Source organism: Schistocerca piceifrons, chromosome 3 (assembly GCF_021461385.2).
Source record: "Schistocerca piceifrons isolate TAMUIC-IGC-003096 chromosome 3, iqSchPice1.1, whole genome shotgun sequence".
Lineage (NCBI taxonomy): Eukaryota > Metazoa > Arthropoda > Insecta > Orthoptera > Acrididae > Schistocerca > Schistocerca piceifrons.
Genome location: NC_060140.1, coordinates 894781438 through 894799615, shown reverse-complemented (window position 1 = coordinate 894799615; position 18178 = coordinate 894781438). Strand labels below are relative to the sequence as shown.

General features: G+C 37.0%; 1 protein-coding gene across 1 annotated transcript in view; it reads left to right on the top strand.

The window, feature by feature from the left end:
* Nucleotides 1–16545, top strand: part of LOC124788105 (myosin-I heavy chain) — a 193617-nt gene extending 177072 nt beyond the window's left edge. The window contains exon 16 of the mRNA XM_047255223.1: nucleotides 15717–16545. Within this exon, the coding sequence (XP_047111179.1) occupies nucleotides 15717–15874 (158 nt within the window). The 3' untranslated portion in view covers nucleotides 15875–16545. The remainder of the gene's footprint in view (nucleotides 1–15716) is intronic.
* The last annotated feature ends 1633 nt before the right edge of the window (nucleotides 16546–18178 follow it).

Genomic DNA, 18178 nt, shown 5'->3' with positions numbered 1-18178 from the left:
TTTATGCAGGTTCCCAAGCCTGTCTTCCTCAGTTACTTCATCATTCTGGAAGCATCGTTGATTTGCAAGAGAATGCTTTCAGGAAAACTGTATTGCCGACCAGATGATGTCACTGATGGAGCTGGAATAACACCAATGATAAGTTGTTCTGGAATCCAGCAAGTATCACGTCTTAAGGGCCAATAAAATGAACTTGCAGGACCATGAGGATGCATAAAGCTTATGAAAGCATCTTTCTGTTCGACTGAGATTTCAACGATGTTTCCAATCCACCATTTCTTTTCATAAATGCAAGCAACATACTGCCCAGGCTGAAGATCCATGACTTGAACTACTACTTCAGCAGCACTAATTTTGGCCAAAAAAGATGTCGCATCATTAGAAACTCTACTGACCTTAATTGTCGTCATATCAATGGGCAAAAAATGGTGGTTTTCTCTTGTGCCAGCTAGAGTGTGCCCTTGCAGGAATCTTTCTTCTTGAGAAGCTTTTTCTTCTTCAACTTCCTCTTTGCTGATGAAAAAGAATTTGATTCCATTGATATTATCATTGCAGAAGTTGAAAAGATCTTTGGGTGTTAGAATCTGGTTTTCATATGGACGTTGCAAACTTGCTCTTGCTGCCAACCGTTTTGTTGTGCCTCCAATGCCATCACAAGGCGACTTTCCATGGCTTGTTCCAAAGAAATTCCATTCTGCTGTTATTTCAAAATCTTCTTTGTGATAGCATAAGTTGAGAAAATTCTTGAAATTCTTATATTGTGCAGCTGAACCATCACTGAAGTAGTGGATGTGGCTTATTTTGGAAAATTGCATCTTCAGGTAATTGATTACTTTTCCAATGTAAACATGGACAGTAATCGTATCGTGTCGAAGGCAGTCACTAATAACACAAAGATTCACACATTGCACCTCTTCGTTTTCACAGTAGTAGACTACAAATGGATGAACTGTTGCTTGACTGTTTTCCCAGTGAAAGCCTTGCACTGCATCTTGAACAATAAATGAATAGTTTTCAGCAAAATCCATTAGTATTATGAATTCGCCTTCTTTCAAATCAGTTTTGAGAGCTTTCAGGTGCTGGCTTTGATGCTTGGCAATGTAGTGATGACAAGACAGGTTCCAAATTTTTGCTGCAATATCTTCAACATACTCTTCTGTTGAAAGCTGCTTTGTTTCTAAAGTATCCCTGTCGGTATGAATCCATTGTTTGTACTCAATCAGTTCTTCAGGGTCATTATCTTCAAAATATGTTGCAATAACTGCTTCTACACCTTCTGGACCAGGGCAGTTTTCACAACGATGAAGCATACAATCCTTGTTTTCCAAGCTGCAAACAGCTTTGCTAAGAATTTCCTTGTAGTCTTCATTGATTGATGCACCAGTGAGCATAAGCTTGACATTTTGGTGTATTGTACAGACACAAACTGAGTGCATTCCAGCAGAGCCAACTGTAACACACCATTTTGGTCTAAGCTCGCAAAACTTTGAGAAGCCAATTTCTGGTCCATTTTGCTTCTGATAAGACACGTACATTTCCTTCAAATTGCAAAGCAACAACCGCTTTTGCTTGTACACCTTTGTTCCTGAAATTCTCACAGGCACACAGTCTTTCTTCCCTGGACAAAGTCTGCTGAATTCGTCATCTTGAAAAAAGTCATGTACTTTCTGGACAACTTCATCTGAAAGCTTCCTTCCTTGCCGATTTGCTGGAAAAGCTAGAACACCTTGCTCATTCTTCAGTTTTCTCGCTTGCTTTACCATTCTTTCTGATACATTAAATGCTGTTGTCGTATCTTTAATTGTCCAGCTTCTTGGAACCAAGGTCAATATTTGAACTTTTGTCCTACGATTTGACACTTTACATTTTTCTTTCAACTCTTCTATAAGATTATCAAGATCTGCACAATTATTGCATGGGCGACTTTTACTTGAACTTGGCTGTTCATCGTAATTGATTCCTACAGCAGCAGCAATTTGATTCCCAATTAAACTTTGTGCATCCAAGATCTTTCTTTTTGCATAGCTTTGCTTATCTCTTTTACTTAGTTGTCTTCTTTTCAATGGTGAAGCACCAATAAATGATAAACTTTTGTTGATGGCTGGTTCAGTTTCATCCGTTGTGAAATCTTGTTCAGATTGGGTTGATAGTGATGATGAATCTTCTAGCTTTTGGTTCAGTGCCGACATGCAGCGAGGGCAAAGCTTCTGACCAGGTTTTATATCAATCACTTCTTTTTTCTTTAACAGGCAAAGTTTGGCAGCTGTTTCATTATCAAGCAGTCTAAGTCCAGCTTTTACATTGTGATTCCTCTTCTTGAATGGATTGCAACATTTCTTTTGCATCGCTTGATATTCATGTAGGAAGAGGGCTTCATGGTGGAAGCAAATGATGGAATTTTCGTCAAGTTTGGCTTCTGAACGCGAAACAAGCAATTTCTGGTCACATTCTGTGAAATCACTAAACGCTTTGAATCCAGTCTTCTTAGCATAGAAGATAACATGGCACTTCGATGCAGCAGCATCTTTTCCAATTGAACAGGGGGCCAACGATTCTTCTTCTTCATTAACTTCTGACATCTCTCACTGGCCAATCACTGAATAAAACACGAATGAAATATCCAATTATATCAGTAATTCTAAGCGACTATTAAGATTCAAATTCCTAGAAATGAAGAAAAATTAGTGCATCGCGCATACAAAATATAACAACTTTGATGTGAGTTAATGAGTACTTAATGGTCGCGTTGCAAAAAAAACAAATGTCAGTCTTGTAGAGCAAGAGTTTCTCTTTTAGGTGATACTATTCACAAGCAGATTCAGGCCAACTATTTTTTAGTAATTGGCTTGAAACTTTGGTAAATTTTACCGTTTGTGCTGACACTGCCTAATTTGAAGAGATACTGCAGGGCGACCATATGGCCTGGATCATTGCAAATCCGGCTGCATTATGTCTAGCACAAGCATGAAGCTTGGCCAAAAGTTCAAGTCCATATCTTCAACTGCAAGGAAATCATTGCAGTCTTAATATTGGTCAAAATTTGTCGCGTTGTGTCACGACAAATTTTGAAGTATACTTTGAGTCGAGTTATTTGACCGGGGTTTGCATGAGTAATGTTATACATAATTTCGTTGGAATCAGCAAAAAAAACTGTACAGGGTCGCATCTTACTAACCATTCTTATGAATTAGTTTCGATTTTATTAGACTCCAAATATGACATTTTTTTTATGTTGCATGCACACGGACTAAGTACACTTCAGACAAGGGGGTCTAGATCAGCAGCTATTGCAGCTAGAGGCCTGAAATCTTGGGAAACTTACTTCAACACTTGACTAAAGCTACAGTTAAAATTTGACGAAAATTGGAGACCATGATGGTGGGAACTTTTTTCAGTTTTAGACCACTTGGTGTGGAATGACCCTGATGTTTATCTACTACATAAGAGTAGTTATTACATGTCTATTGGAACTGAATTTTTATTACTATTTTAACCAAACATGTTTTAACACATTATTTTGACCATCTTCAGTGGTCTTTAAAGAAATAATTGTTAGTTCAACTTAAAAAATTGTTTTGAGGTATGCAGTTACCTAAGCAGCACTTTTAGGCCACTTAAATATTCACAACTTTATGTACATCAAAACAAAATGTTTTTAGTTAAGCGAGCAATTATTTCTTTCATTTATTTATAGACAACCAAAGAGGCATAAAGTAATTAGTTAAAAGAGGTTTGTTTAAAACAGAGTAAAAATTCAGTTGCAAAAGACATGTAATAGTTAACCTAATTGCAGCATAAACAGCACTACACTAACAAACTGAGAAAAAATGGTTGCAAATTTTAACAAAATTATACCAGTGCTTTCTAGAAATTTGATGGTAAATCCTCTTTTTCATAGTTTCAGGCCCCTACTCTAATAACGTACTACTTAACCTGCCCACAGAATTCAGTAATTCAGACTTCTGCTGAATTGTTTGAGCTCGTGTCATTTACAGCTTAACTATACTCGACTGTGTCATTAATTTCTTCCACATTTTCTCTTCCATCACATCTCAGAATAATTCCTCTTTATTTTATACACCTTTTCTGTGCTCTTCTCATATGCCAGCCATCACATTGTTCCTATTAATTCTATTCCATAACAACCTATACTGCTTCCTTCCTATCTCATTTTTAAGATTTTTAGATTTTCTTCTTCCATCCATAATAAGCTCATGAACACTTAGTCACACATGGCTTTTTTGGCTCTGCTTTAGGAACACCTAACAAGGGAAGCTTGCCATCACCCCCCCCCCCCTCCCCTCAGACTTAGTGATAAAATACACCTGTCAAAAACTGACCACAGATTAAGGCTGAAAATAGGAAGGAGACATACTAAACTGTGGAGAAAGAAGCAAAATAGAAACAGTGAATGGTCCAAGCTCAAGATGGGCAACATGGGGCAAATTGCGATAATTAGGGCGTCATGGCTGTGTGATCACAATTTTGGGGGCAAAGTGGAAGATCTGTGTTCAAATCTCCCTCCTGACCTATTTTTTTCTCAAAATTATGAACTTTCAATTCAGTCATTGAAGTGTCTGTTCTCCTTCTGCAGCGTTGGCAACTGTCACATTATTCGTTCATTATGGAATATGAGTCATGTGGTAAGAATATTTTACCATTGCAAGTAAATGTAATGAATAGTGAGAGCAGGAAAGATGCCACATAGACCTCTCACAAAAAAAAAAGAAAGAAAAAAAAAAAACCACAACAAATCAACGCCTGTGAACTACGTTACAACAAAGGAATTCAAGAGTCAAAACTTCCAAAATAGAGTGCAAGAGTCACAACACGTGGTACTTGTCTAGAACAAATAGGAGGTACTTACATATGAAGGTCTCTTCCTCACAGTTCACTGTTGCAAATGGACATTACACCACAGCACAGACCTTAATTTGAATACAGTGAACAAACACATCAGTGACCAAATGGCCAGCTCATAATTGTGAAAAAATGAAATAAAATAAAATAAAACTGAGGCACAAGGGATATACAAACACACATCTCCACCTCCCCCTTCTCATTGAAACTCCATGGCCACATAAAAACGATGCCGCGGCTATCCAAATTCACTCGATTTTGCATATCTTGAGCTTGGACTGTTCACAGTTCTGATTTTGCTACTTTTTTTCACAGTTCAACACACCACCTTTCTGTTTTCATACTTGATCCGTGTTCAGTTTTTGACGGGATTTCAACTGGGCCGTCTTACCACTAAATCTGAGAGGGGTGCGATGGGGAGTTTCCCTCGTACAATCTGTACTCCCTTACTTATTTTCCTTTTTCATTATATTCTTCTAATGAACTTCTTACATAATATAAACTGTGTATCATTAATGAGTTGTTAGCTTAGTCTACGGAACCAATTTGAAATAGGTGCAGCTCTGTGGTAATCTATATCTTAATGCATTCGATATCCTTGAGGGCCCAATGAAACATGATGTAGTCCAATGAAACATGCTATATACATCCAGTGCAGTTGCTCCACAAACCAACAGTTACTTGAGCTTCAGTACATGTAAACCATCTAATACTGATAGAAGTGGCTTCTAAGTTTTTTTCCAATTGGCTGTTTCACTTAGCAGCTTATTTATGGATGAATAGATTTTTAGTTTAAAGATGCTCGACTAAAAACAAAATTGAAAAAAAGAAACTAAATAATTAGAAGTACTGCAAAATAAAATAGTCAGAGGGATAACAAAAATGCAAGCGATACACCACACTATAGGAAAATAGATACACACATTTTTAATGGAAAATTACGATGAACCCCAATTTACTATTATTGTGCTACACCAAGTGCACATGTGAGACAAAATGACAATAACAATTAAAAAGCACTGTGTCACTGGAGAAAATTTACACTTAAAATAGAGGACAGGCTTAACCCAATGGTAGCTGCACCAGCACAACACTCACTCTCCAATAACACTAAGCAATAACCTTACAAAATTCAAAAATATAACAAATACTCAAATGTGGAAGGCTGTAGGATCCTCACAACACCATGGTCGCCTCTAACTGTAAAATTATTTATGTAAAAAATATTTTTACAGTCGAAAGTGATGATGATATCCTTTAAAAAATTTTACATGATGGTGAACCCCAACTACAAGATGTTAATCAGATGGATACATCTCAATTATTCAAATATCAATTATCAAAGCCCAGAAAGGCAAAGTGTTCACTCACTTAAAAATTTAAGTATTGTAAAGATTTGTTGGCTATATCTTGATGATGCATGGCTACAGTGAGAACAATTTGTGTACCATTTCACATTTTCTTTCTGTTACATACATATAGAAACTTCCTGTGTCATATTTATGTTACAGATTAAACTATGTTAAGCATTGGAATGAGTAAGATAACCACTCAACATGTGTGGGAAGTGTTAAGCAGCAGATAAGCACACAGACAAGAAATAGAATAAGGTAGAAATAGAATAAGGTATCTCTGCTTACAAAATTACTTTATTCTCTAGAGAATATAAACACACATCCACATTGTACATGCACTACAGGCCAAATGGTCTTAATTGTGCAGTAGCATACATGTAATGTAAGTAAATGTAGGATAAGGAAAGCAGGGACTAAGGTCAGGAGGATGGTAGACTGGAGGATGTTGAAGGGACAGATACCACATGAGCAGAGGGAGAGTATCTAGCTAGCATAGAAAGTGAAGCTCCTTTTAAAATCAACCATATTGTGTTCAGCAGTATTCTCTACCACCAGGTTATCAAACTTGCACCTGGCTTAGAATCTTGATAATGTTCATCACACAGTGAACAGGTGTGAAGTGCTCACATCCACATCAAACACTGCACATTAGTTGCTGTCATTCCAGCAGAAAAGGATAGGATACACCAATTATTGGACTGGAATGTAAAACCGAAAAGAACTGTAGCTGGTAATGATTACACTTTTTATGCCAAGAGTGCACTTTTTTCTGACACACTCTTTTTAAATCAATGCACTTTGTCCAACTTTTCCTGTGAAAAGGTTTCGTCCCTGAAGCGTAATTCTGAGAGGTCAACAGAATCTGTATCTTCATTGGACTCAAAAATTTTCCAGTTAAAATTTCTTTACTCATGGGAATATGTGGAAGTAAAAGGTTGTCAAGAAATACAACACATTTAAATACAGCCATTGATTTCTTATTTGTTGAAAATGAAGAAGCACAATCTTCAACAACCTTGTCTAAAAACAGAGAGTTTTACGGTAGTTCAGTTTTTCAGTTTGTCCATTTGTATGGCACGTAGAATGCACCTACTATTTTATATGATCAAGATAACTAAGGTAATTTGCAACATGTACCAAAATTTAAAAAAAAGAAACGGAAAAACCTCTTTGTCACTCACAAGCCTTCTTATAATGTGATGGGTGAATGCATGGGAAAGGTAATGCAAATACATTTTTTACATTTTGTACAACACATGTGTCAATATGTTGGAAGTAAGAGCAGCATAGTGATGGACCATGCTATGTCATATGTTAGGTGGGCAGTTGAATACTATTTTGGGAGAGGCAGAAAAGATATTCTTCATTTCAGCATGTGGTAAGTAGTAGTCAAAACTCTGGTGGGGAATTCAGCCAAAATGTTTCAGACAGGGGCAACAAAGGGTAATGAAAAGGGTTGCTGGTTAGTGTGTGTAGCTGGAGTATAAAGAGTAACGGGAGCAGTGGGCACAGGAAATATATGGTCAATGTTTAAGGGATTATGTCAGGTCTTGTGACCTAGGCACAAGACATGTTCCGTGCATCCACATAGCTTACATTCTATTCCACTTCTGAAATCAATATACTCCACCTCATACTCCACCTCATCAGGAGTAGTGTCACCTGTAAAATCTGCCATGTCACCTTTTAACACCAGTGGATGAATTTCCGCCACAGGGTATTTCAGACAACCCAGTGGCAAGGCATGCTACTGATCACAAAACAGTTTTTTGGTTGATAATGAATGTTAGTTTCAGCCAAAGTGTGATTTAAATGGATACAATACAAGACAAAAAAATAATTTTCACCTTGTCTAGAGTTCAGAATGGAGTCATGTGCCCTGGCAGGAAGATACTGAAGCTCTCATCTAGAATGAAGCAAGAAATTGATAGTCCCTACCAATTGAAAAGAAAATTAAAAACATTCCCTATAAACCACTCTTGCTATTAATTACCTGAATATTGGGGATTGAAAAGTTCTGTTATCTACATGTGGAGCAACAGTGTTTGTTGCAAGGCTGCAAGATGAGTAGTAATGTAATGTAAATAGAACCCAGTATTTACACATGTAGGTACATATTTTCCTTGAAATAGACACTGCAGTCAAAAATGGCTCTGAGCACTATGCGACTTAACTTCTGAGGTCATCAGTCGCCTAGAACTTAGAACTAATTAAACCTAACTAACCTAAGGACATCACACACATCCATGCCCGAGGCAGGATTCGAACCTGCGACCGTAGCGGTCACGCGGTTCCAGACTGAAGCGCCTTTAACCGCACGGCCACACCGGCCGGCCCACTGCAGTCAAGTAAATATTTAGGTACTGATAGCAGATAAACATCATGTTATCAAAGCAGCCATTTTCTTTCTTGTTTACTTGATTAAATTTGGCTGGCATGGACATCTTTACTCAGTGTACTGATAATTTACTGTCGATATGGATTAAATTTCTATGATTTCCTTGTCTTTTGCTAAAGAATACCATGACTTGTTCCACATCCGTGAAGGTTCTCTTTCTTGATGGGATCTATAGAACATTCTGTATGTTATGAATGAATGAAAGGATGAATGAAGGAAGGAAGGAAGAATTTTGAGTCTCCTGTTGTCCTCCAGTATCAGACTCTATGAAATGTTTGAATGGCAACTCGTCCTTCAACAATTTTTTTCCAGACCCCCAGATCCACTGGCCTAAATTGTTTTTCCCTGTCATATACATACTTCTGGCACTGCCCGCCTCAGCCAAATGCAAATATTTTTTGCTTAAGGTTGGGCAAACAATACAAGCATTCAAACAGATTGACATTTCCTGTATCAGTGCAGAGCTTAATACAGTGTCAACCACTGCTGGAACAGTCATATGGCAATTTCCTCATGGGAAGCAAGTTCAAGCAATATGCAAGATACTAGAACTATCCACAACAACAAGCTATAAGACTGCTGAAAATTAGACAGTTTTATGGAAAACAAGAGGAAACAGCATTAAAACTTATCACCCTAAAAACTCCTGCTGTATTAAAGCAAATATGCAACACAAGTTCTCAATCATTGTCTATAGGTATATAAACAACTCTGGTGATTTTTAACTGAAGCTAATAGTCAAAGTCAGAAATGTTATCCTTCAAAAGATTACTAACTCTGAGACCAGCAACATGGCGAAATAGTATTTTGTTTGACTGTTACATACTACAAAAATTCACCATGTTAGTTTCAAATAAGTATTTTGATCCCTGTTCATATTTTAGAATAATAAGAAAAAACATTACCAGCTTTTAACAGCTCCAAAACAAGATGGTAACAATGAAAAAAGTAGGAATTAAATGCTCAATAAATTATATAAGTAATATTAAATTGACTACAACCGCAATCATGACGATAAATTACAGCAGCAACACTCGTCATGGAAACAGAAGCAACTGACGTTGATAGACTGCAAAAACAAATGGAAGCTTGAAAATTATTGTGATATTTTGTTTGCTAGTTGCTGCCTTTGCCCATTACTTCCACTCTATATGGTACTGCAGGCTGTGTTTCAGGGTTATTCCTCCTTTCCTAAATAGTTTAATGTACAGTGCCAAAACCAAATGCAATTTTGTGAATATATTACAGCAAAAAGATACATCATGAAGATAGCACCAATGGAAGTTGCTGCATCACAGGGCAATCAAAAGACTGAGCAGACCCCAAGATTTCCTGAACTGTAAAAGAAACTGTTCAACTGCAGTGCTTCTCTCACTGCTTTACTATTCCTCATCTTACCCGCACTTTAGTTAGTCTTGTTGATCTATGGACTCTCATCAACACTGTTTTCTCACTATTTGCCCCCCCCCCCCCCCCAAAAAAAAAAAAAAAAAATCTACCCTGCTCTCCTCACTCCAACCCCCTTTTTACTCTTCATTCCCATCTGTAATCCACCACTCGCTCTGACTGGACTAAAAATACCATCTCTGATTATATACCCACATTCCCCTTTTTTCCCTGAATATCCCTCTCCTACAACTGTTCACCCTAGTAAGTGCCTGGATGTGTGTGTGTGTGTGTGTGTGTGTGTGTGTGTGTTCACTAACTTCATTGTAAACACCCCAGTAACATAGACTAGCATGATAAGAGAAAAATGTTTTATTACATGATCATAAATTGTGCTGCAGGTATAAGGTAGAAATTGGATATTTCCATAAAAGGAGAAATGAATTATAAGCATACCTTGTCTGTCAAATTTTCTGTAAATTGTTTTAAAGGTCCTCAATTGTGAATGTTTGATAAATGCCATAATTTTTTTGTAAACATCAGTTTGCACTTGTTCACTCAAGTCCATGTATTTTCATATTTGCACAACTACTGGATGCTACATACATTTGAACCTGCTGGTGTATTTAAGCCTTGATCTCCCTGTACAATTTTACCCCTTCTTTCTATTACTGAATTAACTTTCCGTTTATACTTCACAACGTGTCCTATCAACTTATCCTTATTTTAGTCAAATTATGCCATTCAGCTCTTTTTCTCTCCAGTTCAATTCAATACCCCTTCGTCACATCTGTACTATTTATAACCCACATTTCACTTCCTATAATTTTACACTCCAAATAAGTACTTTAAAAAAATTTCCTAACACTTAAATTTATATTCAGTGTTCACATATTTAAAGAGACTAGGCATAATGTCCTACATGAACACAATCACTGCTTGTAAATAAAATTTTATTATTATTTATTTCAGCTTCAGGTTAAACCATTTGCGTGACCTGGGTGTATCATAAGTAATACCAAAAACTTTCACTAATGAAATTATATAACACTAGAAGCAAAAATTTTCCATTAAGTATGGTGTGACAAATGAGCAGCTTGCAAGACAACTGCAAATGTTTGGTTACGAGCTAGCACTAACTGCAATATGAAATATTGTCCTAGTTAGAACAAATATACCGTATTTTCAGATTATAAGATGCTACGGACTGTAAGACACACTTGAACTTTCAAGCAGTTTTTTAAAAATAATATTTTTATCATTTTTAGTATTAGATTTCAAAGCCATACTAAAAAAAAAATCTTAGTTTATAAAACCTTACTGACCTTTAAAACCCCAAAAATCGTCACCTGAACTTTCTTCTTCTTTTTCCTCTTCCTCTTTGTCATCATAGTTGCTCTCTTCATATATAAGATGGTCTTCACTGCCATCGAGAGCATTACTTATGACCCACTTCTTGAAAGATTTATTTATTTATTTTGCTATCCATCCGTAGACAATATATACTGTATGTATACTTTCAACAAATACATATATATGATACAGACACAAGGGTATATAAAAGTACAATTGCATTTCCTAAATATAAACTACAATTATTTGTTTTACTGTGTTTCATGATTATACATCATGTACCACTCTGTCATTGAACATATCAAAGAAAGCCCATAATTACATCATCTTCTCTTACTCTAGACCTAATGTTTTATACACTGACACACCTGTTTGATTGTAGGTCGTTTTAAAGTTCCCTTCGGCTTGAATTCATGTTGAGTTTCATGCTTCACCATTTGTTGCATTCCTCTCTCATATACACTTTAAGTGGTTTTTTTAATTGGCACATCATGAGGTTGCTATTGTGAAGCCAGTCCTTCCAGAATAACAGCAAGCTCTGTATTTTCCTGTCTCAGTTTCTCTTCCAAAGGATTTTTCATATGACCATTGAACTAATCTAGCATAAGAATAGAATTCTTCTCCAGTAAAGCACCTTTCCTCTTCTCCCACACTTTCTTAATCCATAAGTTCTTACCATCCATCCAACCCTTGTCATGTACATGAACAACAACACCTGGCAGTATTTAAGAAGGTTTTGGCATTGTTTTACACTTGAAAATAATCAATGGATTGCATATAGTACTGTCAGCACGCATTGGCTGAGGAACACTTTGATTCCTATGAAGAAGCCGAAAATTGGGTGCCCGATTGGTTTACTTCAAAAGAGGAACATTTCTATTGGCGTGGTGTCCACAAATTGCCAGAAAGGTGGTCAAAATGTATAGAAAGTAATGGTCATTACTTTGAATAAAATGTTTTTACTTTTCAATTCAAAATTAGTGTTTCATTTTCACAAAAAAACACTCATTTCATACCAATACACCTGGTATAGCCCACATCATATAGCTACCTTTTATTTTTTCCATTACGAAACTAGCTACCAACATAACTATTGTACTGTTACCAGCAACTTAAATCACTTTCAATTCAAGTTCACTGGCTCTCTAGACTGCAATGATGCATCATAGGCTACACAGTGTTGTTCTGTGTTTGTGATGTAGGGGCGGGAGGGAGACAGTGGTAGCATGAATCCCTGCAACTCACGTTCGTCACAGGTTCACTGCTGCTGACAATTGAATCCAGTGTTGCCAGATGAGATAGGTTTCCCATGGCATCAAATATATGGCCATTTTTTAAGACTAGTGGGAATTTTAAATCAAACACTGGGCATTTTTATATTAATTTCAAGTATAAGACACACCTGAATTTCACAGATGATTTTTTGAAGAAAAAGGTGCATCTTATTGCCCGTAAAATACGGTATTGAGTGACTGGCTGTCTCTGTACAGGTACATTTTCAAAGTGCTCAACAGACATGAGCAGACCATCGCAACGAGAATGTTGCTGCTGAACTGTGAAAGGGGGGGGGGGGGGGGGGGAGGAGGTTATTCACACATGTCACATGACTACATCACACACCCCTACGATCCCACCACAGGAGGACACAAAACGGGGGCTCAAAAAGCATAAACTCCCTTTGCTGCTTTGGATCATGTTCAAATTCTGTCAAATGGTTTTCAATGGTCCCTAGTAGTTCTACCCTCAATACCAGAGTAAAAATTGTGATCATACTACACTCCAAAAGAGTGTGACCACGTTCAATGAGGTTGCAGGCCCACTACCTCTTTAGACAAGATTGAATCATTCAGAGGGTTTCAGCAATGTCAAATTTTGTCAAGAATGTCAACCTGTTGCTCATAGCACTGTTGCTTTTGACTGCGAAATGAGTGGAAATCAACACACCTAGGTAAGGGGTGTTTTCACTGATGCCCTTTATGCCACATCTTTATGCTTTTTGTAAGTCAGAAATGTTTTCCTTGGCCACACATAAGAAACTACATGATTTCAATGCTGTGCATAACGGTTCTGATCTCCACCACAGAGACATCAAATAAAGGGGTGAAATGTGGGTAATAAGAAGTGTGACAATCTTATTGCCTGTGAAATACAGTACTTGAAATGTAAATTTTCTATTACGGCGTCGCCTATATGGGCTGATAATTCAACAAGAAATACAATACTACTTTGGCATGTTACAGTTTTCCGTACAATCATACATATGAAAGGAGATGTGCATTTTGATGCAATACTGGACTCGTCTCTATGATGGGTTACAAATTCTTTCAAATACATGATATGTATTCACAGTTGTGAATATGGACAACCATCAGCTGTATAATGGAATGACAACAACGAAAATTTGTGCCGGACCAGGACTTGAACCCAGATTTCCCACTTACTGTGAGCTGTCACTTACCATTTGGGCATCCGAGCACAACTCACGGCCAGACCTAAACTTTCACATGTCATCAACCATGTGTCTACAGCCTGTATTCATACATCCATTACGTACATTCCCGTATGTAAATGTCTGAAGGAACTTTGCATCGTGATTCAGAATAACACAGGCACTGCAATATCAAATTCTTTCAAATACCCCTGATCATCTTGTAGATCTTGACAAGATAGAACAGTTTGTTGCTCCAGTTCTTCGACCATATCAGCAAGGATGATGTACCACTTCTGAGATGACCCCAAGCAGAAAATTACAGAAAACTGAGGCTTGGACCATATTGGCATGTTAGGTGTCACCCTACAACATCAGCAAAATGTGCTGGCATCCCATCATACACCCACCACGTTCCTCAACTATCACCCTAAAGCCCAGTTATATGGGAATTTAGTCAAAAAGTTTACATTTCAAATTCATTTGTACTGACTGGGACAATATTTCATACTGAAATATGGTTTTTAACCACATATCTGCAATTATCTCCAAATGGCTCTTTTTGGATATATAGTTATAGGGTTTTGCTTTTATTATCATATACTTTCAACCATGTCACTTTTTACTAAGAAAAAAATATGTTAGTACTGTCTTTTTCAATACAGATTTTTATGCTATTACCAGTTTACATTTTTTATCCTATTATATCTGCCACTGCTTTCCTACTCTACTTTTTTTCTATTATCATCTGAGTTAGAAGTTAGTATTCTTTACTAAAGAGAAGCCCTTATTTGTACAGTACATGGTTAGTAGCCACTGGAGCATTTGCTGTAGATCTGCCACCATGCCATCCTCTGCCAATGGTATTACTCACATGGAATGTAAGGGCTTGTGGTCAGCACACTACTCTCCCAGAAGTTGTCAGCTTCCAGGACCTTGGAGCCAACACTTCTCACTTAAGAAGCTCCTCAGCTGGCATCACAAGGCCAAGTGTAACCCATTTCAGCCCTCTCACCAAGGGAAAATTCGACAGAATGGGTATTCAAACTGGGTCTTCCACATAGCAACCACACACACTAACCACTCAGTTGTGGAGACACACACACCTCATTGATTTACTATGCAGTTGTGCTGTAGGTGGTATGGCCGTGTCTTCCTGTGACCAGAGAATGCATCCATCAATTAACACAGTAGTCTACAGTTTAAAAGGAATCAAGTCCATTGTGCAACTTAATTTATTTCATATAAATGAACCATTTCCAGAAGCAAAAGACACATTACCTACCAGAAAAATAATGGGTCTTTGGATTTGTTGTCAGGCAAGTAGTACAGCTTACACTGACACAGATGTGATGTTCACACTAGTGGATAAAAAGCACCTTCTTTTGGAATGGGTTGGGGGAGGAGCACTTTTGTATGTAAAGAGAATGTTCATCTGCAGAATTTAACAGTGCCGAATAATATCACCTTAGCAGATTCTCTGCCTTAATTTATTCTTCTCTGCCTTAATGTATTCTATAATTTATTTCAACTGAGAAAATCACAACAGCTGCCAGCTAGTTTTATCAGTTGAAATGGATCATTATATCTGTGGTTGCCCCTCATGCCAAGTGATGTGTATACTCGAAGCTTTTTCATTCCTGAAGGTTTACCTTCACATCTGGGTCTATGGAATGTGATGAAAGATGGAGCTGAAGTTAAAGGGTGATTTCATTCTCCACTGTCTTCTGTAGCCCCAATGTATTTCTTTCCAGTTCACATGTTCCTTCACTGTTGCTGACCTACCCACAAATGTGAAAAATATTCACACCATATATGTTTGTTTTTAACACGATACTGAAAAGTCCAGGACATCTTCTAAGCAATATAATTTCATTATAAACCAACATGATAATTCTCTTAGCTGATGATAATTTTTGTTCACATATTTTAACAGAGGACGCAAGTGGGGAAGTGGTTCTACTGAAAGGAGACACAGTATTGGTGGTTGGTGCATCTCCACGTCGTGGGCATCTCATAGTAGAGCACAACAACATGAGCCTCCATGTGCCCTTCCAGTTCCTTGAACTCAAATCAGTGGGTGTTAACATATGAATGTGCCTTATGTGTAAATTGTGAAGTGCCTTTTTATTGTAAACTTCAATACAAAAAGAGCAGATTACAGTTTCGTGTATAAAAATTGTACATTACTGACTTTAAAGCCATGTATTACAGTGTGTGATGTGCACCCAAGGAAGGAAACACATTAAGTAATTGTAGGTGTCAGTGTTATGAACTGAAATGGGAACTACCTTGATTTTTGTCAAATGTGAAGAGTAGATTAGTTACTCTCTCTCTTGGATGACCTAAAAAACTAAGTGTTTCACATTACACAATGTACTGCAAAAGTTATGCTGAATGGTGCTCATTACAGTGTTTGTACAAAACATAACTCTCTATGTGCCAATGATAATCTGATACCCAAAATATAATCTTGAGTCTGATTTAAGTGCCGATTGTACATAATGTAAATAATAAGCATACCGAAAAACTAATATTGTATTTTACTTCATTGGATATGTAATTAAACTTTGCATCAAAAGATAAGTACATTATAATATTGCACTGGAATTAACTTGTAATGTTAAATGAAATATGCCAAAAGAGTTTTTGTAATGCTGTTGTACACACCAAAAACAGAATGCTGAATGTTTTGTAAAGTTAATAATTTCAGTATTGATAAAGAAAGTGTATCAAAACAGAATAAAGCTGTGAATAATCAGTTACCACACCTGTACTCTGCCAAAAGTATTCTCCACATGTATAATGAAATCATTTTAACATTGTAAATAATCATCTGTTCTTATCATCAGAAGTCAGGAATTTGAATGTCTCTTCATTTTTGTAGATATGGACATACATGTTCTGATAACATGTGTATTTGTATAAGTTCTGCCTAAGACAGAATAAAATTATTTACAAATAAACTAAGAAATCCAGTAATAAAAACATTCTATACACAGTGAGAACACAAAATTGTTATCATTATTTCGATTACTAATTGTACTTGGAAGAAATTTAAGGGACACAATCTACAAAGAGCTTTAACTGTTTTCTTGGAGACTTTATTATTTCTGCCTTGCTCGCTCCTCTCTCCCTACCCAATAAATGTGTTATAATGACAATTACAAACTTATTAATTTTTATTAGTGGTAGTGGGATTCTTTTGGAGCTAATGAGAAAGCTGGTAAAGGAGTGTCAGGATGCAAAGCAAAGAATAATTCAATTGCTACTGAAATTCAATAACAGAGTGTAGCATAACATGCAACAAAGAAGAGAACTGTTGTTAAAAAGAGAGATAAGTGGCTACTGGTGACACCTGCAAGGAAAAGAGGTGTCCTCAAGAAAACTCAGTGTCAGTAACAAATAGTTAATAACCCAGCACTGTATTTCAAGACAAATAAGAGTATTAACTTAGTATTTATATGAAGCTGTATAGGTGTTCAATGACAATCATAATATAATACTTAACAGGCAATTCATCTGTAAAAATGACAGACATCAACAATCACTCACAGTTAGTTATTAAGCATTATGATTGGGTATTTTTAACTCTTATCGTCATACAGCTCTGATCTACAGCGTATGCATTAGTATCCGTGTGAGTGAGATTGTTGTGGTTTTTTAAAGACACACTCTTAATTGTTACACAGTGCAAAAGGTTATTCTAAATAATTCAGACAATGTCAGAAAGTTAGAAAATTTTAGTGACTAGGGTAAAATCACAATGGGAGTCCCACAGGGATCAATTTTGGGTCCACTACTATGACCTTCCACTTGACATTCAACAAGCAAAATTTGTACTTCTTGCAGATGACACTAGTGAAATAACAATCCCATCGTGAAATAATAATTCCATCATAGACAAAGCAACAGCAAAGAAGTAGTAGTTGTCGTCGTCATTGTCGCCGCCGTTGTCATCTTAAGTTCTAAGACTGGTTTGATGAATCTCTCCATTCTACTCTATCCTGTGCAAGCCTCTTCATCTTTGAGTTGACTACTGCAAACTACATCCTTCTGAATCTGCTTACTGTGTTCATCTCTTGGTCTCCATCTATGATTCCCCTCCTCCCACCCCCACTGCCCCCCCCCCCCCCTCCTTCCATTCTCTCACTCTTTCCTACAGTATTAAGTTGGTGATTCCTTGATGTCTAAGAATGTATCGTACCAACCGTTCCTTTTTCTGGTTGGGTTGTGCCACAAATTTATTTTCTCCCCAATTCTATTCAGTTCTGCCTCATTAGTTGCTTGATCTATCCCTCTCATTTTGAGCATTCTTCTGTAGTACCACATTTCAAAAGCTCCTATTCTCTAAACTGTTTATTGTCCATGTTTCACTTATGAACACATCTACACTCC